Below are 25,572 nucleotides of genomic sequence, written 5' to 3'. Positions count from 1 at the left end.
TGAAAGTGCTTTAAATCGTAGTTGTGTTTACCGAATTCTATTTGATTTTCTGTGTTATGTATTATAACAAGTGAGTGTGCTCGGAGGAAAAATGTCGAAAACTAAACTACTTATGGCTTTTTGCCGTTTCACCAGAGAAAAAAATCAAAACTAAATATTTTATGCAGTTCTCATTTCTATTTTATCATCACCGCAATGCCTGGACCCTTTAATATTATTAATTTTTCAAAACTTAGTTTGTGGTTATGAGTTTTTATGGAAGTTATAATGTAATGTTCTTTAACTTATTCGAGTGTTTTGGTATCATATTTCAAGTTTTGTCTGAAAGGTATCTTACCTTTCAGCAAATTATTTTCTGTATGAATACAAACTATGAAAATAATAAGTTTATTAATTGAATTTGATAAACTTTGTTATCCTTCTAATTTGGTGTTTACTTTGAATTTGGACTAATTATTAAATGAAATGATAGTGCTTGTCCATTGTTGAAAGTTTTATCAAAATAATATACAATGTCGGCAACTTTTGTAGACCGAATTGATCCTTTTGCGAAACGTTCATTGAAGAAAAAGAAGAAGTCCCAAGGTTCATCTAGATATAGAAATAATGCAGATGTTGAATTGCAATCTCTTCCATTGTTATCAGGTATGCAGTATTATTATTGATTACTATTATTTCTTTAAATCTTAGTTATGGTTTACTATGTTTTACAACTATTAAAAAAGGATTTATTGGATGTCATAGTTATTTCTATATACTGCATTAATTTTTTAATCATTTACTTCTTAGTTTTTATTTGTTATGTTTTTATAGAGTAGCTAAAATTTTCACGTGTGTATATATGCCCTGGTAATGATAATGTAGATCATTCCTACTTTAGAGTTATTATTACCTTGGATCAGAAAACATTTGTTGTAGTTTTTTCTGTTAAATACATATACATATTTTATTTTTATCTAGATAATAATTGTTTTGTTCATATATTTCTACATCCTAACATGTTATTAATTTTATGATTATCTGTGTGTCACAGCATCGCTTATTTATGGTATGATTATTTTTCATTCTATGTTCTTTAGTCTCATCAAGTATTGGGTGTAACCTCCCTCCTTATATGGATAATAGAACAAAATAACATAACTCAGAGGTTACTTTTGATTGGCCAGGTTATTTTCCTATAATTGTTTATGTTTAATTGATCATTTTTTTTTGTCTATTTAAACTTTTTTGTTTATCTTATCCAATATTCTAAATTGTGAGTTCATAATGTTCAAAATGTTAAAAAAAGTAATTTCTGAACTATTCTTGAATTGAAGTATTAATATGTGTAAAGTAATACTTGTCTAGTTCGTATTGGAAAACAACTATCATCCTATAAAACTTTTATATTTGTAAGGTATATAATCAATTATAGAAACATTATGTTTTTATTAAGTGCCTGAAGCTATGTTATTTATCTGGTGAGCTTCTTTTTTTTTTTTTTTTTTTTTTTTTTTTTTTTTTTTTTTTTTGTATTCACAATAGCAAAATATGTTTTGATTTGAATTAACATTTTTAATATATTCATTAGAATGACCATAATAATAATATTCACTGTTTCCTTAATTATGAAATCTGACCAGTTATTGTTAATAACCTTTATTAAAGGTTATAAATATTAATGAAAATTAGTTTTTGTTCCTTTACATTATTATATCCATTCTTGTTTGAATATTTAAATAGTATATCCTAGTTATACTTGTATCTTATATTTCAAGTATCAATTTGTAATTTTTATGTTTAGTATTTTTCTAATTATTGATTGTTTTTTGTTGACAAGTTGAAGTTTTGTTAGAATGATGATTTCTACATTTTTTCAGTGAATCATTATATGAATTATGCATGATACATGCATGTTTTGTTTTTTTTTTGTTATTTTTTAAAGCTATGTTTTCTATTTCAGATAACATTATGCATATATATTTCAATCTGACTTATTTAATTAATTGTCAATGTTAGTTCATTTAATTATACAATGTATGGCAATTACAAAGTAAATGACCCTTGATGTTGCCACAAATTTTTGTTGTACAATAATAACATACAGATATTACATTCTAATAGATATTGTAGTGATTAGTTTAATAGCTTATAAATATTTTCGTTAATGAAAAAACTGTATTTTGTGCCTTGTATGTTTGATTGTTTAAGTATAGAACTTTTTGCCTTTGATATTTGTTGGTTCAAGTTACCTCTTGTTTTAATGGATGGTACTTTAGTGTATAAATTACTATTAATAATTTTTCTTACTAATTTTCAAAGTATTAAAAACTTAGGATTTTCAATTTTTACATGTCTGATCATCTAATTTCAATATTTGATTGTGGTTCTGTTGCATTGTTAAGGTAAATTCATGAATTTGAGAAGAATCTATGTTATTAAATTATCTGTTTCTCTAATGACTTCTTTTTTAAAATACAATTATGACTTTCCTTTTCTTATTATAATATTTTAACATTTATGTGTTAGTTCTTAATTAATTTCTTTTTGTTGTGATTTGTTATTTATTACTTTAGACAGTGTTCATGTGTTCATGATAGTTTTCTTTATTATTTGCTCATCCTGTTGTTAAATAAGTTTTCATTTAATATACTAACATTGTATTTGCAGTTTTTTGAAATCACTGAAGTTTATATCTCTTTCCCTCTCTATTATTGTTTTTCATTGCATTGCTGTGAAATACTATATTTATTGCTCATAAAGTGTATGTATAAATTTAACTTTTATAATGCAGTCACATTTGTTTTACTTTTTATCTGTCTACTAATCTTTAAATTTTAGATCTTACAACTAGCCAAATTTTATTAGGTTTCATTTGTATTTAATTTAATTTTCTCATGAGTTTATGATTTATAGCCATGTAAAAAGAAGTCTTGAAATTAGAAAACAAAACAATAATAGAAGATTATTAGTGTTTTTTTGGGGTTATGTATTTTCAATTTGTTGTAGTCCCATAGCACTGGAAGAAGGTCATTAGGTCTTATGTAGCTTATCTTATTTTTTTTTCTTCTAATTTTCATTTCCATTCTATTTAATTTTGATTTTATTGTATTAATAATTAAATTTCAGAATTTTCAGTTTGTAACTGTTTGCTAAATTTTTTTTGTTATGTTTGAATTCAGGCTTGTTTGACCATGTTTATTTTATGTGCATTTTAGTTTAGAAAATCTCTGAGTAGTGCTTAAAATATTTGTAGTTGTTGCTTCCATATTGGAGCATATATTGTGCTTTGAATGAAATCAAGTTCAGTTTTTACCTCAATTTCTTTTCTTTGGGGGACTAAATTATTCTCAGCCTATGTTTGGATTATATTTAATCATTGAACATGCTGATAAGTATTTATTAATTAAATTTCTGGATTTGATGATTTTGAAAATAAATAAGTATTGATGTTACTTATAAATGAACGGCTCTAATTACTTCTTTAAAATTTAAGTTCATAATTTACCCTCAGTTATTTCTCACCTTAATCAAGAATATTCTATTTTGGTATGTTATTTTCTGGAATATAATATCTATGTTTGTACAAAGGGTGTTAAATCCAAAAACATAATTTTGAGAAAAATATGATCGAAAATTTTTGATTTTAGCAAAGTCAGTTTTTAAGCTGCTTACACTGCCGTAGACCTCATGTTCAACAGTTTTAGGCTCCTAATAAACTTAATACACTGGCTTTGCAAAAGCCCTAATTTTTCTCAATACTGTAATTTTGGATTTAACTCCCTTTACACTGCCAATATAGTTATGTCAATCAAAATATTTTGGTAAAAACAGTTATTAAAATGAAGTGAAATATTGTTTGCTTCTAGAAGATCTGTTTTTCTTTACTTGATTTTTTTTACAGTGATGATGATAATACCATTCCTCTCATTTTATCCAGTGCTGAACTTTTATTAATTAATATATCAAGAAATTTGAAACAGTTAGTTAAAAATCACATAATAGTTTTTGATGATTAGGCTTTTATGACAAATAGGAGATTCTCTGTTTCTAAACCAAGGAAATAAAAGATATACTTACTTCTCCTCCCTTGTGCTTACTTACAAATAATCTATTGAAATTATTAATTTTTATTAATTTGTGTAAAATTTTTTCAGATGTATCATCTTCTGAACAAGAAGAATTGTTCATTCGAAAGCTCAGGCAATGTTGTATTGCTTTCGATTTTATGGATCCTATGGCTGACATCAAGGGGAAAGAAACAAAAAGAGCTACTTTAAATGAATTAGTTGAGTATGTTTCTACTGGAAGAGGTGTACTCACAGAACCAGTATACCCTGAAATATTAAAAATGGTTAGTTACAGTTTTCTTATTGTTAAATATCATTTAAGAATAGAATAAAAAACATCATTACATCATGTTATGTAATCTTCTGAACAAATTTTTAATACAATAAGCAATTTATCTATTTCCACGATCATGATATACAACTACTGTTTACAATTAAATGAATTCATATTTTACACATTGTTTTATTTACAGCTTAATATTAATTTATAGACTAATCCTTCCACTTGCTGAGTAATTTTCCTCCACTGAAATGAAAATTTATTTGTTTGTTTTATATTTATTGATAAAATTTAATTATTTTTTTATTATGATCTTAAATCTGGTAATATGACTGTTGTAGACTGGATTTATTTTAATTTTTTTAATATATAAGTCTCTAGTGAACTAAAGGACAAGTTATTCAAGTTATCTACTTCCTGGTATTTAAACATTATAATAAACAAAAAATTAAGTTTTTGTTGATCGTTAGGGCTTTAGGGCGTTAAACTCAATGGTCATCAATGCCCATCAAATATTAAGTGTAGCAGAGGTTATGGAGAGATTTTTCATTGCTGCCCACGGTATGGCACTCTTGGGAGTAAACATGAACTTTATTTAATAGCAGACTTGTGCAAATTTATCTCTTTCACTTTAGCTACTGTTTATGAAATATTTTAAATGCTTTGCTAGTGATGAAGTCAGAGAAACCGGATTCGTAAGAGCGTTATGGGTTCAAAACAATGCTGTTATCTGTTGATAACACCTGCAAACTACATATACTATTTAGTGTTGCCATCTATTGATTGTAACCTGATAATGACATGGATCCGTCTCCTCTCTCTGGTTCTGATTCCGCTTATATGACAATGTTCCACTTTTTTATTATAAAAATAAAGCTTCCATTTTAAGATTATAATGCTTCAATATTGATAACCAATTCAAAATATGTTATTAACAAAAAAATTGTTTAATATAGAATAGTTAACAATAAGATATGTACTAAAGAACATTTTTCTGTTCTTTAAAATGCTTGTTTTAAGGTTCGCAATCATTTGGAAACAAATATAAGAGATATATAATTTATTATAAAAGTTCAAGGACGCGTATCTTAAAACAAAAAAAGTATAGGAAGTTTTGAAAATAATTTTTTGTTTGCCAGTGGTGTTGGGCACTATATTCACACCATGTGATACTATGTTCAAACAAGTTCTTATTATGGTGTGGTCTTACTATGTTCAGAAAATTTCTTATTATTGTGGTGTGGTCTTGGATTCCAGAGTATTCAATTTACCAAGTTCCAAGATACAACTTTATAGAAGAGTTGTTCAGGTACATTAAAAATTAATAGCTCAAGACCAGTATTTCCCAACTCATAGATAAATCTGTGACAGAAATTGAACCATTCACATGCCCCACCAAGCCAGAATTTGAACCATCTGTGGCTCCCCCCCACTCTTGACTTGAGGTAAAGGGGAGTCCTCCTTGGAAAATATTTGATCATTAAGTTGCCTAACAATGTATTCTGAGGCACCTTAATATTGTATTTACTAGTAAAAACCTTTCAACTAACACTAAAACATATAAGACTTATCTTATTCTTACATAAAGCAGTTTTAATAATTATTCTTTATGAAATATGTATTGCCGAACACTTCCCGCAGCCCCCCACTAAGGCTCTTGTGGTCCACCTATGGGCAGCGGACTGTGATTCCGTTTAAGAACCACTGCTCCTGACCTATACTAAGTTCAGTAATTCCGTCATCTGGAAGTGCAAGATTAGCATCAGGCTCTTGTACCAGACACCTAAGCTAACACTCTTAACCAATGTATTTGTTATTATTAGGAATTTATATTATTTTGTTTTTTAAGAAGTAATTTATTAATTATTTTCTCATTTTTCTTCTAGATTTCTGCTAATCTTTTCCGGACCTTACCTCCTAGTGAAAACCCTGACTTTGATCCTGAAGAAGATGACCCAACTTTAGAAGCATCATGGCCACATTTAACGGTATTTATTCTATTGTAACTATGTTTTAACAATTGATGTATATTCATAGGTGTTCATTTTTTGAACGTACTCTGTCTCTTAGTCATGATAAAGGTACAGTGACCGTCACTTATGACAGCCTTAAATTTCATCTCTGTTCTGTTCGAATTATTTCATTTTTGTCGCAAATTTTCACCTAATTAATTAATTTCTATAAAAATAGTCATAGTGTAGTTTTCTTTTATCCAACCTTAATTTTTAAATGGACTTCATGGATTTATTGTTTTATGGGCTATGATTTCAACTGAGATTAACATTACCTACAACTTTTATTTAAATGACAATATTAGTTTGTGGCTTAGACATAACATTAGTTTTACTGATTTTCTCATAGTTTTCCATTTAAAATGAGGATATCCTTAAAAAATATTTTACAAGCTAACAAATAGTTTTAAGCATCCTTTCTTAGTAGTACTTTGAATAAAAGTATTAGGTATAATAGAACATCTCTAATCTGACTTCTGCTAGCTCTCTCTGGACAATCTGACCATCTTGGGACCCCAATTGCTCCAAGACTGAACTAGTGCATTTACAGTTAAAATTACCCAAAAATGTCTTTGAAAGTAATGGCTTAGTTAAAGCATTCCCTCCTTTTAGTAACAATTCTTTCAGTTTTATTTCAAACTTGATCTGTTATAAATTAAGTATTTTAAGTACAGTGTTTTTAATTTTTATTTTTCTAAATGGAAAAATCAGCCAGTAAAAGAAAACTCAAGACTAATCCTCTGTATTATATGCCGCTTACCTTTGAAATGATTATTATGTGTAAATGTCGACACTGACTTTATTTTAAACACTTTGTTTCCAATAATGCAGTGTTAAATGCATAATTTTTTATTGATTGCTGGTGGGAGTTCTGAGTTTTATTAGAATTGTATCTGAATCATCAGAAACATGTAACAAAGGTTGAAAAAAGTTGTATGATTTTGTTGCTTGACTTAATAGAAAAACTAAACGCAAATCTTGGATAAACTTAATTTAGGAATAACTGAAAACTTACCAAATGGATTTAGTACTTTGTAAGGAAGTGCTATGTCTTGACCAACAATTAAATAAGAAAGTTGCATGATCAGGATTATGCTCATTGCCAGGTATTCCACGATTTAAGTAGTCTCAATAGAGGCTGTTTGTGCTTCAGGAGGGTCTTCCGACTCCAGAGTCGATTCACAGCTGCTATTGCAGAATGAATTATCTGCCACAGACAGACTTGAACCCTAGCCTCTGAGATTGGACCATGGTGCCTTACTCAGTGGACTACTCTGTTCCTTTGCTATTTTTCTATTACTTAAACATTTGATATATGCTATCGATCCACCATATCATTACTGAAAGATTCAAACTATTAGATGGTTGATGTGACATATCTCACATGGAGCTATGAGGGCTCTGTTTGCGCCTTGTGAGATTTATCATTAGGACTAGTGAAAGGATCTTTAATTATAACCATTTTTTGTGGGGAAAGAGTAATTTTGCCTAACTTTTAGTATTTACAGTGTATTTAAGAAAGTAATATTTACTGAAAAAGTAATCCTCAGAGGTTTTTACTTTTTCTCTTGTTACATAATGTATATTAAAGTGTTATTACATGTTCTAAAAGAATATAAAAATAATTAAGTTGGTTGCAGTGGTGATTATCAAATTTATTTTTGTTTTTCATACAGGAAAATATATTTAGCCGAATTCATAAATTTAAACTATGAATTTTTATCATAATTCTGTTCATTATATTCGTAATTGGCACTTGTAATATAAAAATGATTACAATTCTTTGAAACTAATTTTATTCTTAGGAATTCCTGTGGGAGTAAAACATTACTCATAATTAGTAAGGCTTACTAAGAACATTGGCATTCTAGATTTAATAAAATTTAGTCAGACTGATAATGTTGAGATTTAAGCTATGGCCCCACCACAAAATAACTTTTAACCCTCTTCCCTTCCTAATTGAAGAAGAATTATTGCTATTAACTCATTGCTGTTAACTCAACTTGTTGAATTTATGGTTTAATGGGGATTGTTGATTTGATGTGCACTACCTATTTGGCTCTGAAGCTGTTCATTATGGTATGCCTGATTGCTATTATTTTTGCAGTCCTTGTTATTAAAATGATTTTTAATTATACATTTAAATTAGTTATTGGTAGTTATAGGATTTCCACAATTTTAATATTTTTCCATTATGATTTATCCTCTTGTTATTAATCATCAGGCACAATGGAGGTAGAAATATAGAAAGTTTTTTCTTTTATAGTTGTTGCTTATAGTTAGAAAGCATATCAGCGGTATTCTTGGTTTGGTATACTACTTATTTGCTAATATAAATTGTTCTTTAATTATTGAGTATTTATTGACTTGTGAGAAATATTAACAATTGTTGCGAGAACTCAGTGGTTTATGAGGTTGAAAAAAATATATAATGTGTTATGACAAATATTGCAGAAAAAATTAACTTGCAGTAGTGTATTTCTTCAGCTTCAAAAAAGGCATTTGACTATTAACCAGCAGAAGCTGTATAATATTTTTATTGAGCAGGAAATATCAAAGAAGTTAGTTAGGATGCACATTCCTAATAAATTTACTAACTTTGAATTGGTAATTACTGTTCAACTAATCTGAGAAGTTTAAACTTTGTTTGAGGTTTAAAACGAGGCAATTCTTTTTCACCTGCCCTGTTTAATTTAGCACTAGAATGTGTTGTTAGAAAGGTGGTGCGTACTGAAAAGGGTTTAACTCTGGTTGCTAAAGTATTCATGCTTGTGCGTGTGCTGATGATTTGGTACAGTTTAGGGAAGATGAGGAAACTGTAAAACTAAATACAGCTACTTAAAACAGCTGGTAAAGAACTAGATCTTGAAACAAAGGTAAAACAAAATAAGCAGCAGTACAGAGTCAATTTTGAATTTTGGTGATATATATATATATATATATATATATATATACACACACACACACAATATCAGTGGTGTTTATACTGTTTCTTAATAACATCTGGAATATCATATTCCATATTTTGTCCATTACTACTGCTCTACCCCAATTCCTTGACCTATGGCTTACTGTTTTATGTCATCGTAAAGTAAAAAATGTATTGAAAGGAATATTTATACTTTTCATCCTATGTCATCAGAATATCAATACCTTCCATTCAATAATAGTAGATAGCAATACTTTACATAAAGTATCACAACATTCCTAACATTCCTGATACTCTATAGGAGGAAAAGAGGTAAATTTGTTTGAGATTGATTAGTAGCAATTAAAAGAACCCAACTTTAAAGGACTGACACATTCTTTTTATTACCAACTTATGTTTTCATCTATATACCTAAGTTCAGTTATAACATGGTCTCATTGGGGAATTAAATATTCTTTATATTCTTCTATTCTACATTGATTATTTTTTTTAAGGAAGGGGATTAGAAAATATTTAATTATCTTAACATTAAATGAGAAAAATTTTTTTTTCTCAGGTGAACTAAGTTTTTATTTAAATCAATATCTGGGCTCTAGTTATTAGTTAAAACATTCCTTTTCTCAGTTAAGGTATTAATGATACCTTAATATTAAAAAGATTTGTTATTTATTTATTTCTCTGACGCTTCAACTCGTGTTTGTCGTCATCAAGATTTGAAACCATAACCTTCATTATTAGTGAGATTATTTGGATACTATATTTTTTAAATCTTGGATGATGGTTGGGAATGCTGTCAGTACTAAAACATGCTGTAATGCAATCAACCTTAACGTTTTTCATAAATAGTACTCCCAACCATGATCTCTATAATTTCCTTAATGACCTTATACATCCATTGAGTTTCCCAAACGTATATATTAATTTATACTTTTTTATTTTAAATAAAATATATGGTACACATTTTTATTTCAGGTTTGTTTATGAAACTGAACATTTTAATGGAGTAGGTGAATTACTTGAAATTTTAGGGAGGTAATAAAAATATATTTACTATCTGCTGTTATTAATGAAGATATATGTTTGTTAATTCATTTTTAAAATTATTTCAGTATTATTAATGGTTTTGCTCTACCACTTAAGGCTGAACATAAACAGTTTCTGGTAAAAGTCTTGATACCTCTTCATAAAGTGAAATGTTTGTCACTTTACCATGCCCAACTGGCTTATTGTGTTGTTCAGTTTCTTGAAAAAGATGCAACCCTTACTGAACCAGTAGTTCGAGGTTTATTGAAATACTGGCCCAAAACATGTAGTCAGAAAGAGGTACATATTTGTTTGCGATTATTTATAAGTTTTTACTTTGAATTATTATTTTTACTACAAGATTAAAATTTCTAGGTTATGTTCTTGGGAGAGATAGAAGAAATTCTGGATGTTATTGAGCCGTCTCAGTTCGTGAAAGTGCAGGAGGTGCTATTTAGACAAATAGCCAAGTGTGTGTCCAGCCCACATTTTCAGGTATAAATTTTGTTTATTCTCGGTTGTACCTTTTTAACTGAATCGTCAATTGTTTCTTTACTGAATATTTTATTGTACAATATTTTGATATTTTTTAAATAATTGCATTATGATGGTCTTCCTGGTTTAGTTTTTAATTAAATTTTGATGATAATAACTTCAATTAACAATCACATTGTATTTTCGTTGACTCTACATTAGCAGGTAATTTTTCTTCATTAATGACCAAGTATTATCAAGTGCTTTATTTACATTACTGTTGTTTTAATATTGTTCTATGGTGAAACTTCTCTGTTGGAAACAGCTCCTGGAACTCAATAATTTTCTTCTGAAGGACTTTTGAAAATAAGCAAATAAACCATAATTAAATTGTATTACTTCTCAAGTATTTATTAATTTGGTGTGCTGTATCTTTTATGGATTTTATAATCAGATTAAATATACATTTGAAGTTTCATTAAATTTCTACATTGAAATTACATTTAAATTAATTGTTTGTATCAAGTGGGTTCATTATTCTATTTCAATTGAAACAATACATCATTATGTTTAGTGTCTAGCAATCGGGAAATGTCAAGGAATAGCTACTACGGTCAGAAAATTATTATAGCACGCAATATAAAATTGTTACAGAATCTTGATAACAAGCCTAAAAAAAAAAACAGCCAAGTACATATAGGTTCCTTATTTTTTTTTTTATTTTTTTTTTTTTAATTATTTATTTAATGTAATTCACAACTGTACAAAATAATACAATAGGTAAATATGTAGTATGTTTCATATACACTTGAAAATCTTGGGAAGGAACCACCCATTGGTGGTACTTCAAACATTAATTTAAATTAGAAGGTCCCGTGGCCATCTTCTTTTCAGACGCCTCGGAGGATTATCAGGGATTGTTAAGGATGAAAGATTAAGAATTAATGGGTTAGGATGGTTAAGGAGTTTAGAATAAAAAGACACATATCTGTTTTGGGTCAAATCTGCAACGAATGGGATGTTAAGGCCTTTATGAATGAGTTTATTTGTGACGTAATAAGGAGCATCAAGGATTTTACGTAGGATTTTGGATTGTAACGATTGGATGCGGGAAGAATTTGATGGTTTGGTGGAGCCCCAGAGCTCAATTCCATATGTCCAAATTGGTCTGATTATTGTAGTGTATACTAATATTTTTTAGTGAATGGGAAGTTTAGAGCGTTTGTCAAGTAAGTGTTGTAGCAATCGGAATCTACGAGCAGTTTCTTATCGTTTCAGTCTTGTGTATGGATTCCAAGTAAGTCTCTTGTCAAGATGGAGTCCTAAGTATCGAATCTGTTCAACAGGCATTCCTTATTATTTTAATTTGGTTCATTAGTGATCATATTATCTTCTTTCATGGTCAATGATTAATAGTGTATATTTCTATCATGAAATATAAGTGAGGTTTGATTTAATACCTCAAAAATTTCTGGCAGTCTTGAACCTTTTACTAAGTAGCTAATTATTTGTTAAAGTTGCGAATCAGGTTTTTTTTTGTGTTTCTTTTTGCCTAGAATTCCTAAATTGATATATTGCCATGTATATACATTGTTGTGATTGGGAATGCCAGGATAATTACTGATTATAAATACAGTGATAAATATATTTATATTAATTTGAATTATTTGAGTCCTTTAAACTATAATATACTACATAGAGGAACATAGTATTTATTTACATTTAGTAAATGATTTGATAAAATTATTACAATGAAATGATTAAATAAATGATCCAAAGAAATAGTTTGCCATAAAATATTACATTATAAATGATTGCCTGATATATGTGAATGATTAGCTGATTGGATGGTGAATGCCGTGGGGTGTTGTTGACATCCACATGGCATTAGGGTTCTAGATCTGAGAAATCCATCTTTCCTCTGTTCTCTTCAGAAGGCTTCCTCTGGTCAAAGTCCTCCTGAAGGTCCTCTTGGTAGTGTTTTTCCTCTCTGTCTAGAACAAAGTACCTTCTTCTGTTGCCTTCCCAATGCCAAGTCCTCCTCTCTCCCACTTGGTCTTTAGGGGGTTTTGCCTCACGATCCCAGCCTCCTCATTGGCTAATTCAAGCTGTACCCCAACAAGTACCAGTCCTCCAGTGTGCAAGAAGGGGTGGAAATGTACCCTAATTGATATCCTGTTATCTTTCCTGCAAATACCTGGACTAGTAGCTATTGACCCTTAAACATCGTTTATCTATTATATTACTAGAAAAGGTCCTCTTGCATTGACAGGTGTCAATCTCTTTTCTGTACCTTGTCCTCCCCGGGATCAGGTTTACTACAGACGTTGCTAAGTCACACAAAGACATTTATGATATTGTGGAGCTCAATACATGTTAGTATCCTAGAGAAATGGTTGTAGTATACCAAATTAAAGTTGGCATCATGGATGAGTAGCATAATGTAATAATTCACTAAAGTAGCATAGTCATTAACCATAAATATCATCTACAAAAACTATACTATTCTTTTCAAAAACTGAGATAAAGTGCCATATATTTAGATCAAATTATCCTTGTTAGTGAATATTTGTTAACTCATGATTTTTTATTAAATCAAAAAGTGTAAATTAACTGCTTCCCCATCCTTCATGCTTAAAGGAACAATCCCAGTTTTCAAACGCATGTTTGACATATTAATTCTAATCCTTCATATAATTTGTGATAATAGGGTTGTTGAACAACTCCTCGGGAAGAAGTATAACTTTGAAAAATTGATCTTGCATTTTTTTTTGTTTGAGAACAGGATTTTAAAAAATGTTTTTCATATTCATAATTTCCATGATGTTATAATAATGGTTTAATGAAATTTTTATTGACGATCGGCGCATAAAGTCACAATTTAAGCCATGCGGCAAGTTCAATTAGATGTCCAAATATAATCATTTTATACAGTTTTTAAAAAAACATTTTTATAAAAGGTTATTGATTCATTTCAATTATACAAAACCCAAATTTTTCATTTTTTAAAGTGCTATAACATACTACTTTTTGTTTTTCACTGGCACTGTAGTTCATTACTAGTTGAGTTTATTATTTCTAAAAACCTAAATGAACACAATTGTGATTGATCAAGAAATTTCAACTCTGTCATTCACCTGTTCTCAACTTTTTTATAAGACTAGAGGACTGATTTTTTTTTTTTTTTTATATTTGGCACTTAAATCACAGGTCACCCCAGGATGATTCCTAGATGATAACATGATTATCCACCATTTTGTTTCAAAAATGGTGATTGATTAGTGGCTTTATATGACCATGTCAGAGCTATCATAGAATCATTATAACAATATTAAGTTCACTAAAGTATAAAAATTTGATTAGTGCATTTAATAAGGAAAAATAGTAGTGAATAATATATAATCAGTATTATTTAATGTATAAGTAGTGACATATAAAATATTATAGATTTGAAAATTGTTAGGGAAAATTAAGAAAAGTCAAGAAATTTCTTCAAATAACTTTTCTAGACTGCTTGTTTTTATTTCAATTGTAGTTGGCTAGAAATTCGATTAACTTTTTTTTTCCATATATTTCTGTTACAAAAAAAAAAAAAATTATAATAAAAAAAAAGCTTGTCTGATTATTGGATGTTTCTGGTTCACAAATAGAATATGATAATTATACTGTTTACTTTTTTTACACCTAAAAAGTTCATAAAACTTGTTATTATTATAATAATTAATGCTGGCCATTATACTAAATTTCCTAAACATAATTATACGTATATTTTTGTGTTTTAGGTTGCTGAGAGGGCTCTTTATTTCTGGAACAACGAATATATTATGTCCTTAATGGAGGAAAACAACCATGTTATCATGCCTATCATGTTCCCTGCATTATACAGAATTAGTAAAGAACATTGGAACCAAACCATTATTGCACTGGTTTATAATGTCCTTAAAACTTTCATGGAAATGAATAGCAAACTGTTTGATGAATTAACCTCTTCTTATAAGGCTGACAGACAGAAGTAAGTCACTATTTAAAAATATGATAATTTTTTTTTATTCTAAAAATGAATAAGAATTATATCATGTGAAAGCCAGTCTTAATTCACCACTTTTTTAAAATTAATTAACATTTTTTTATACCAATATACTCAATGTTGAGGTACAATAAAGAAAAATTTGAAAATGTTTTCATGAAATATGGAATTTTTGCTGATATTTACTATTTACTTCTTGTGGAGACATAGGTCAGGCCTCCCAGCTTCATGTTACTATGAATTATAGTTTCCACAGTGCATTTGTAGGCTACCCATATCTTGATTTTATGTCCCATTTGGTCTTTTTCTAAAATTATCTGAAAAAAAATATTCAAGGATATTCTAATGGTCAAATGTTATACCATTGCGTGTTATTAGTTGATAAAAAACTTAATAGTAGTTAGTAAAGTTAAAGGTAAGTTTTTATTTGCATATCTTTGTTAAATCTAAAGTATTTAGAAATAATCCTATTTATTCTGTGTTCCTTTTTTATCTTATTGTTTAGTATAGTCTATTTCCTTTATTTACCATTATACATTATATATATTTCAAAATACAACTATCCACATTAGTTCTATTTAATATTTATTCCAATTTTTAGGTTATGAGATTTTTCTTTATTGTTATTTTCGTATGTGGTTATTATAATTTTTTGTTATCCTATAGGTAATATTAGCATAATGGTTGTTTAAAATTTATCAGTATTTTACTTATGTAAATGGCTTCCAAAATTTTTCAATTTTAACTCATTTTTGATTGTCCAATTTTTTTGGTTTCTCAAAATTAAATTCATACTGTTGCGTTCATATCAACTGTATTAGGGTAATGTGATAAAATCAATTTTTTTTTTTACAATTTGAAACATGAAATTCAATGAAACAGCTTCCGAAGTCAGAGAATCTTACTAACTTAACCATTTGTAATCATGAATCAGAATGATTATTTGTCTCAATAAGTTTACATGTGAAGTATATTGCAGTACAGTATATTAATTGATTTTTCATAATGAACTATGATTAACATGCACCTCATAGATCTTAGTTCTTTAATTGTGAACTAAATTATTTCGTTGCCGTTCATTGGCTTATTTCTTTGCCACATTTCAGAAATTTGATATACATGAATGTATATATGTATATATATTTTTTGTTTTTGGTGGGTTTATCGACCTTAGGGATATTCATCTTCCTCTGCTAGCTTCCTCTACATCTATATTTTATATTTCCCCTTCCTAGCCATTTCTGGCATAGCAGGATTATGTGCTCGGCTTGGGCATGTCACTGTTGCCAATTATTGACACTTATTTTTTATATAATCTTTGCTTCTAGGGAATAACCCTACATTAATAGATCTTATCTCCAAATATAACTACATTAAATTTTTCACTTGAAGCATTATTTTTCTTTTTTTATGAAATTTAAATTGCAGAAAATAATAATAATATAAATTGAGTACAAATCAGCAATAACATTATAGAATGCGACATTAAAACTAAAATTATCAACAACAATAAAAGTAGTCAAGGATTCAATATATCAATGCTATTAACATTTTTTATCCCTTAAAAAATTCTTATCCTCAAATTATTATATATTGGGCATTAATATTCAATGGATAAAACTATATCAAGTTAACCAAATATAAAGTTTAAGTCATTTCATGCAAATGATTATGTTGTATTGTAAAAGGAGACTTTGTTAATCAAGTTATTCTTCGAAGTTTTATAACTTAACCCTCCAGAAATGAAATAATATAATTTCCTCATATCACCTATGGTTGATGGTTTAAATATATCAATGCTTTTAACATTTTCCATTCTTATCCTCAAATTATTATATATGGGACATTTAAACATTACATGATCAAGTGTTTCATTTTTTTTTTTTGTTGGACATTTTACATAGTTGTCGAGGATTAATCTTTATGATAGTATTATTTACTGACATCTTTATCAAGTATTTGTCAGACAGTTTCGTCTGTATCACATATCTCGTATCTTCAAAATTTGCCAGAGGTGACAGATACCGAGAGACCTGGTTATGATCATGATAGACTTACATGTTCACTGAAATTTGAACACTACACAAATCTCTTATCATTTTCCTGTAACTTTTTTTATAACTCTTGAGATATTGGGTTTTAACCTCATCAGATATTTTTCTAAAATCAAATTCCCTCTTCAATCATATCAAGGATCCTTTCTAATTGAGAACACCAGTTGTATTTTATTACTGAAGGGGAGAACCTGTTGCAGATGAATTAAAAAAGCTGGAGTGGTTCTATGAAGAGAAAAAGATTCTGTATAAAAACTTATGTTTAGCTTAGAAGGCTCCACACCTGGGTACAATACAACAAAGGTGTAGAGATAGCTATTTTAATCTTTTTCTTGCCTCCCATGTGTTCATTTTGTCTTTTGAACATGTATCAATAACGATTCCTATGGTTGAATTTTGGAGTTCACCTGTTTTACTGCTTTCCAAAACAAACCATTCCTACAAAAAACAACACCCAAATAATTATTAATGCTGATTGATTCAATTAGTTCTTCATTTTAGTATGCTGGGTTAAAGTTCTTTGATTGTCCCCAAGAAAAATTTAAAATTTTGGTTTTACTTATGCATCATCAATAATTTATGTCATCTCTCTTACTATATAATATTTGGGGAGATGAGATATTATTTATGGGAACATTACAAGTATAACTTTTATCAGCCTTACTGAAAGGGCTGTATTCGTCCAGTTGGTTGAGCCATCCTATTCCATAAACATCCATCTGCTTCATTGAGTATGCCAGACTGGCCCAATCTTTTTGGTTTCAGTACTATGTCAGCTTCCTCCTTAAAGTCGGGTGGTTGAGCTTTTCCTAACATGAAATAAATGAGGCCCACAAGCTCCCTCCACCTCCTGTACTCCCTGCTGAAAGGATAGTTCTCTTCCATTAAATGGGTGAAGTCAGACTCTGTGAGGGTGAAGATCTCACTCTTTCTCAACAACCTGACATGGTATCCTTCCTTAACAGTGCAATCAACCACTACATGTTCTGCTGGTTTCAGGGACTGCAGGCAGGACACATATTCTTTTTGAAGTTCTAGAGCTTTCCCTAGAACTCACCATGTCCTGTTTGGATCTGTGATACCCGGTTGTTCAGAAGGATCCATCTAGCCTTCAATCTTGACTGGAATTTCCTCAGAGTAGTGCCCTCACTCACCACCCACTATTCATTACTCTCTTCTATGGAGGCCTTCCATAAGTTAGGCGTTTCAATGATCCTTTCCTAGAGTCCTTCTGGTAGTGCTTCCAGCCCCTGTCTCTTCACTTCATATGTTAAAGCATCCTACTTGAGCACGAGATCCAGCAGCGTTGCTCCAGCTAGCACTTGAGCTCTTCATAAGACATCATTCTTTTAGTACTTGTAACCCTCAGCAGAGCCAGCCTCTGTATGGTGGTTGGTTTCTATTTCAGTCATTGCGTTAGGTTTTGGTTCTATGTAGGGGATGCATACCTCAGGAGGTAATAGTTTTAGAGTTTAGTGCTAAGATTCTCCATCTTTCTTGCCAAGATGGATCACTTTTCCTTCTTTTATTCACTATCTTATAGCATTTGTTTGAAAATTATTTTTTAAATTTTCTGTTATTCCTGAGTGCCAGTTACATTTTGAGCTACCTCTTAAATTTCTCTTTCCATTTCTTCCCAGTGATTACCTTTGCAAAATCTCTCAAGATTACGGGATTCAACTCTGTTCTGTCAATAATGCATTTGGTCCAGTGATGTTCCAATACCTTGATCCTATCTCAAAAATGAGATTCCTCCAGGCCTGCAAAATACCTCTCTAATTCGGCTGTCAGTTCTTCTGTTGTAGGATATCTCCATCCTCCTTGGAAAATTTTCAGTTTGGGGAAGAGATGAAAGTCTGATGGTGCCAAATCAGGTGAATAAGGCAACAGTTCATACCTCAGTTCATGAAGTTTTGCCGTGGCAATAGCACATGTGTGCGGGTGGGCGTTGTCCTGATGAAAGTTTACTTTTTTCCTTGCCAAACCAGGCCTTTTTTCGCGTATCTTTTCCTGTAGTTGGTCTAGGAGGTTTGTGTAGTATTGCCCTGTAATTGTTTGGCCAGTAGGAAGATAATCTATCAGCAGAATGCCTTTTGGATCCCAGAAAATGGTGGCCATGACCTTTCCAGTTGAACGTACTGCCTTTGCTTTGTTTGGTGGTAGTGGTCCAGCACGTTTCCACTGCTATGACTGCTGTTTTGTCTCTGGGGTATAGTAGTGGACCCAAGTTTCATCTGTAGTCAGAAACCGGCACAAAAATCTTGTTGGTTGTGCTGAAAATGGTCTAGATTATGTTCAGACATTTCCAATGTGTGTTTATGGTTCAATGTTAAGAGCCATGGCACCCATCTTGCGGATAATTTTTTCATTCCCAATTCTTTGGTTAAAATGTGATATACCCAGTTCAGATGACATCCCTACAGCTTCAGCAATCTCACGCACTTTCAGTCGACGATCCTCCATGATTTTTATATGCCCTTTTGTGATCAATTCTGGAGTCATTGGACTCTTTGGCCGTCCACTACGCGAATCATCATCTAAGCCTTTCCGACTAAATTTAAACTCACTGGTCCACTTGGCAACAGTTGAATATGAAGAAACTGAGTCCCCCAGTGTGTTCTGGAAGTCGGAATGAATTTTCTTTGCTTTTATATCTTTCTTTACAAAGTGTTTAATCACTACTCGATTCTTAGTTTTTTCCATTGTCTCAAATCACTACACATAAAATAATAACAAAGAGTCATCACTACCACTCATGCCACGTGTTCACACACAAAGAATGTCTGATTATTGTGCGGCAACCCCGTTGCTCTAGCACTGGCATCTAGCGGTGATTCCGAGAACTTTTTAAACTACCCTTGTATCTTGCCCTTTTGTTTTCTGCCTCAGTTTTGAGGGTCCTCTTAAGCCTTTGGTTGAGATGTATTCCTTCAGATCATGGCCTAATCTGAGTTGCAATCTGCTCCGCAAAAGCATTTCGATGACCTACTATTTTTCTAAAAATGATTTTGGAGACTTGGAAGTTGGATAATTCCTTAAAAAGGTTTTGGTAGACACCCTGTTTAATAGTGATGATAGTATAATATTAATAAATAGTATTTCTCTGGTATGTACAGCTATCCCTTCAGTTTTAAGGTTAATACATTAAAACTTTCTGAAGTCTAAACTGTGATAAAATGTTGTGTACCCTGTTATAGGAAATAATGCAGCTTGTTGCTTTAAATTTGTACTATAAAGGATATTTCATCCTTTGTATAGAAAGGTACTGTGACCTCTTTTGAGAAACTTACCAGAATTTCTACCTTTAAGTTCTTATGACATCAAAAGTATTGACACTATCATCATAATTATTTTAAAACTTTTTCCTTAGACATTACACTGTAATCATAAATTTTCCAGCAGAAACGACACATTTTCCGAGGGACAAAGTCAATCAACTTTGCTCTACTGTTTTTTAAGGAGAATCTATTCTTGTTCCTTTTCTTATGAATAACAAGTCCAATTTATGTGTTTGTTTTTTTTATACTCATCTGAAATCTTTGTTTAACCAAATTAATAATTATTCATTTTCCTAAATAGACCATCTAAGCTAAATCTTTTGGGCCTCCCTCCACTCTTTCCGTTTGTTAGTGTTAGAAAAGCTGGAAATGGTTTTAGTGTGGTCATTTGATGTCAGATAATAATTCAAGAATTTTAAAAAGAACTAGGGCTACCTTCTTCGTTTTGTTAAAAGGAAGATTTTTTTTGTCTTTTAGTACTTGTAACTCTGGAACACACAGATGTTGAGAGATATCGGTGGCCTGGCAGCGAGCCTTGCCGCGGCCACCGATGATTTGACGGCAATGAAGCACACACAAATAGAATTTAAAATACTATATACTACCCTGAGCACATATTGTGGCCCTGGGCTAGAACCAAGGGCCACTCTTGTCTGAGGGTTGTTTTGAAAAAGAGGCAGTGATGTCTGCTTACACTTTTTTTTATTTTGTCTAAAATCATTGGGTAAAAGCATATTAACAATTATAATAAACAATTGGCACAATTATCATTTGATAATGTACAAATATTTACAGTGAATTTCAGAATCTAATGTTGTTTTAGGGCAGTTGAATTAGAATTCTTGGTGGAAGCTAGTATTGGAAAACTGGAAATGGTTTTAATATGTTCATTTGACCCCAGGTCAGAGTAGGGGAGGACTTTTTTCAGTTTCTGACCTATAATAACTATCAGACCATTTCTTTTATGAATTGCTAAATAATTTAGAAAATATTTTAAAAAAATGAATTAGAAAAAAAAAATATGTTGTAATACAGTGCCTATATGTTATATGCCTTATGTGTCGCTAGTAATTGATCTTTCAGCAGTAGAGCCAAGATGACTAAGTTCAGGTGCTTTTGCTAAATATTTCTCTGTGGCTTTGTAATTATTTTTAGGTTTTTTTATTTCAGACAATAAGTCTTTTTTTGCTTTCTATGGATTAGCATGTTGAGGGGTAGCTAAATGCTTGCCACATTTAGCTCCATCCCCATTTAATGGAGAACCTGATGAAGATTCTTAGGATGTGGATATCTGAGATTTTTTATCCTTGTACACTGTACTGAAACCTTTAATTTATGATTAAATAATAATTAATCATCTATCAAATAAGTGTCTAACATTATAAATTTGGTGCAGGAATACAGTCAAAATTGATGGTGCAAAAAAGTTTTAACCTACTTTACCAAAGAATTCAATATAGTAACTTGAAAGCATTTGGACCATGAAAATGGTAGTTCTAAATTACTAAACTTTCTGCTAAAAGTTTTAGAGCATAAAATTTGCTGTTATTAGCAAGTACCTTACATTTAGAATCTCTATATTACTACACAACTACTGGTGTGACTCATTCTCATATTAAGACAGTCAAATTTTCACCCTCACTCATCTTTACAAAGTATAACCAATCTATAATAGTTGAGGTATAAACTTGAAAATTGGCGAACTTATAGCTTTTAATCGCTGTTCAAATTTTTAATCAAATAAAAATATGCTAGAAAATAGAAAGTCCAAAAATTTAGTAGTCACGGGCCTACAACTTTCGAACCTGGCAAATTAAAAATACTATTAGCTGAGGTCTAATAAACATGTTGAAGCCATTTCCAGCTTTCTATTATTAACTTCCAATGAGAATATCAGGTTAGCTGTCCTAAAACAGCAATAGATTCTGAAATTCATTGTAAATATTTTTACATTATCAGTTGATCATTTTGCCAATTTTGTTTCGTTATATAGGATAAATAAATTTCAAAATGTTTTTAATGCTATGGTTTTAGAGTTCAAATCATTATTACCTAAATATCATTATTATCACTATTATTACCACCAAGCATTGGTTGATAAAGAATACCTTTAAAGGCACAATGATGTAATGAAGGTCATTTGTCAAGCCATGGTTGGAAAAATCAATCAATTAATAGTAAATAACCATCTTTTAAATATCACTCAGATGTAATGTTAAAAAATAGATTACTCTAATTGCATTGGATCATACCATTATAACTAATAATGTTACCCTCCCACAATAGGTTTGTGCTGTAACACTTAAGTCTTTACTTATTAACAATAGGATAAAGATAGCCTAACCATCAACATAGGAATTCTTATCAGTGAGCCTAATCAGTATTAACGTCCATCAAATTTTTAGGCAATCCCACAACTTAGTAAAGGCTCTTGAATTTTACGAAAAAGGTAAAATAGTAGGGAAAAAAAGATATTGTAAAAAGTAATATAGACAAATTTTTTAATTTATGTTATATTACTAACAACATGTTGAGCCTATCCTTGATCCTTAGTATGGGTAAAGGTGAATTTACTTACTAAAACAAATTAATGAATTTAATACATAGTAAGCTTGCATGAACATATGTCTTGTGTTTATATAAATTTACATGCTTATATATGATTTTATATTTATTCATATATATGTATATATTATTTTTTTTTTTAAGGGAAAAGAAGCGTGAAAAAGAAAGAGATGAACTTTGGAAAAAACTGATGGAGTTAGAAAATACATGCAAAAAACGTGAAATGTTTAAAAAATGATAAATACATAGCTGGTGACCTTTCTTAATTAATTGGCTGTCAATCTTTATGATCAGCTTAGCGATGGATTTGTGCCATCTACCATTAAATATTCTAAATTTGAAATCATTATTTTCGGTAATAAAATAGTATTACATTTTTATAATTAAAAATATTGTTGTTAATAAAATAATAGCATTTATTATCATTTCGTGTTAATTTAAAAACGGAAATATGTTCCAGTAAACAAGTGACACCTGGTTTTTAGTTTCTTAAGAATTTAATGTCCTGAAGTGCTCCAGTGTAAGAGGAGTAAGTAGGGCAGGGAGGACCAATAGGTTTGTTCTTATGTACTTACTTGAGCTGGTACAATATCTTTACTGTTCTCTGTGTGCTGAGCCCTAATAATTAACGATCAATACAAACCTTATAGTATAAATTTTAATTGGGCTAAGTTTCATTTCGAGAAAATTTATTTGTATTAAACTAGAATGGAATCCTATCCAAAATTAACCAGCTTATTGCATCCATACTGTTAATGTAAATATGATAGCATAAATTTGTATGTGTTATGATTTAATCAAATAAAAATTATTGTTAGCTATAATAAGAAATTCTTTTGTTTTTCTTCTTGCTCTTCTCAGAGTTTAACCTATTTAATACAATTATCCACATTATTACAAATACATTGGGAAAAAATTGTATTAAAAATAAAAATATTTTCATTTCACAAATCAGGGCCAGAAATTTGTTCAAAGCTTCTTTTAACTGCTGAATTTAAAAAATATTTTAAAAGGATAAGAAAATAATTGAAGTTGTTACTAGTTTTGTTTTTATGTATATAATATTTAAAATTATTCCCTCCATAAAGTATAACTTTATGATAGGTGTGTATGCTATCATATGCCTTAAAACAGAATTCTGTGTGGTTTGTTACCAGATAATAGAATTTAACTACTTGAATTACTGTGGTTATTATTATTTAATTATAATATTAATCTTTATATTGATCCTTTGATTTAATCTTGTTCTGTTGAATTCTCAATTTTCAGAAATGTAAAATCATTACTTCCATTATTACTAATTAAATGTGAATATATTGAAAGGGCATCTCAAAGACCAATTTTAATTCTTTTTTTCATTCTTTGTGTTACAAACAAATTGATTTTTGGTAGGACTACTGTATGAGTTATACTTAAAATTTATATTTTCATTAAATTAAATTAATAAATACATTTAATAATTTTATTAAATGTACAATTTTTAATTAATCAGATAAAAAAATTGGAATATAGTAGAAAGAGCAATGTTAAAAATATTTAAATGTTTTCATATTTTTAATATTTATCAGATTGCAGCAACTGGTTACAAAACAATTAATCATCGGTTAGTCTAGCCAGGATATCATGTTGAAATGGAATATGACACTAACTTGATTGTAATTTTCCATCATTGAAAAGATAATGATTAACTTCAGAGTTAAGATGTTAAATGTCCTTAATTTGAAGTTTCTTAAAATGGAATGAGTCTAAAACTCATAATATTTTAACAAATTTCACAAGATTTACACCTGTTTATTGTGGTCTCAAATATCACTTTCAAAGTCCTTTTAAAACATATTATTTTGTGTGGAGAGAGAGAGAGAGAATGTATACACATAACAACAAACAAAAATATGATATTGACTGATGCCTTTTTAACTAATTCGCATTCAATTATTTAATCAAAATTAACTGTTTCAACCAGCTATAATTGGACCTTGTAAGAATAGTAATTCCTGCTACTTCGAAACTTAAACATTCAATTACCATTCATACAATGTTCATGTTTTAGATGTTGAATCCTATTTGTTTATCTTTCATTTAAGGAAACAGCTTAACTGTGTATATAGTAAATTATTGGAAAATTATTTCCTAAAATACGTGTTAGTTTGTAGTTATTTTTCTTTTCTTTTTTTTTTTTTTACTACTTGAATTTTTTAAGGTATAGTTTGTTGAATAAGTATACATCTGTAAAATTATATGCTTATAAAATGTATAATTGAATATTTTCGTGTAAATATAGAGACCAGTAAATAATTACTAGAACAAAATTTCTGCAATCTGATTGTGATTTATTTATTTCTTTTTATTACCTCTGTAACAAAAGAATTAATTTTGTAAATAAAATAAAGGCATACATGCATTAGTTCATTTGTTGGTTGGGGTAAGGCTAGTGGCTCCTATATATAAATTATATACCTAATTTTATTATAAGTGTATTTTTAATATTGAATATGTAGTGAAATGGAAGAAAGAATGGTACAGAAGTTAGTATTATTGATTTAAAGACAGTTAAAATGTCTCTTTTTTTTTTTTTAATCTTACTTTTAAAAAAGTAAAGAATAAATGACTGCCTTATTTCATTTGTAAAATAAATGAATGATGAGTTGGTTAATTAAAGATTATAAAAAGTGAAGTTGTTTGCTTTACCATTTGTTTTATATTCATTCATGTAAAGAAAAGTGCTTTGTTATAAATAAGTGGTTAACAAAAAAAAATACACAGAACAATCATAAAATGAAGCTTCAGAACTGTTCTTACAAAATTATGAATGGCTTTTTAGTAATATTAACTTTACTCGTTCCTCTATATTACTTATTGTTAAATTTCAATGTTTTGAAAT

The 25,572-nt window shown here is 29.6% G+C and overlaps 1 protein-coding gene across 1 annotated transcript; it reads left to right on the top strand.

The window, feature by feature from the left end:
* The first annotated feature begins 366 nt into the window (after positions 1 to 366).
* On the top strand, positions 367 to 23,059 carry LOC106679136 (serine/threonine-protein phosphatase 2A 56 kDa regulatory subunit epsilon isoform). The gene is made up of 9 exons (XM_067045352.1): positions 367 to 645; positions 4,137 to 4,333; positions 6,216 to 6,317; positions 8,796 to 8,948; positions 10,052 to 10,302; positions 10,380 to 10,593; positions 10,669 to 10,788; positions 14,550 to 14,779; positions 22,836 to 23,059. The coding sequence occupies exons 1-9, from the start codon at positions 513 to 515 to the stop codon at positions 22,927 to 22,929; spliced, it is 1,494 nt and encodes a 497-aa protein (XP_066901453.1). The 5' UTR covers positions 367 to 512; the 3' UTR covers positions 22,930 to 23,059.
* Positions 23,060 to 25,572: the final 2,513 nt, after the last annotated feature.

The sequence above is a fragment of the Halyomorpha halys genome, unplaced genomic scaffold (assembly GCF_000696795.3).
Source record: "Halyomorpha halys isolate HHAL.00 unplaced genomic scaffold, Hhal_1.1 Scaffold179.1, whole genome shotgun sequence".
NCBI lineage: Eukaryota > Metazoa > Arthropoda > Insecta > Hemiptera > Pentatomidae > Halyomorpha > Halyomorpha halys.
The sequence above is the reverse complement of the archived record's forward strand: the minus strand, read 5'-3'. Positions and strand labels throughout refer to the sequence as shown.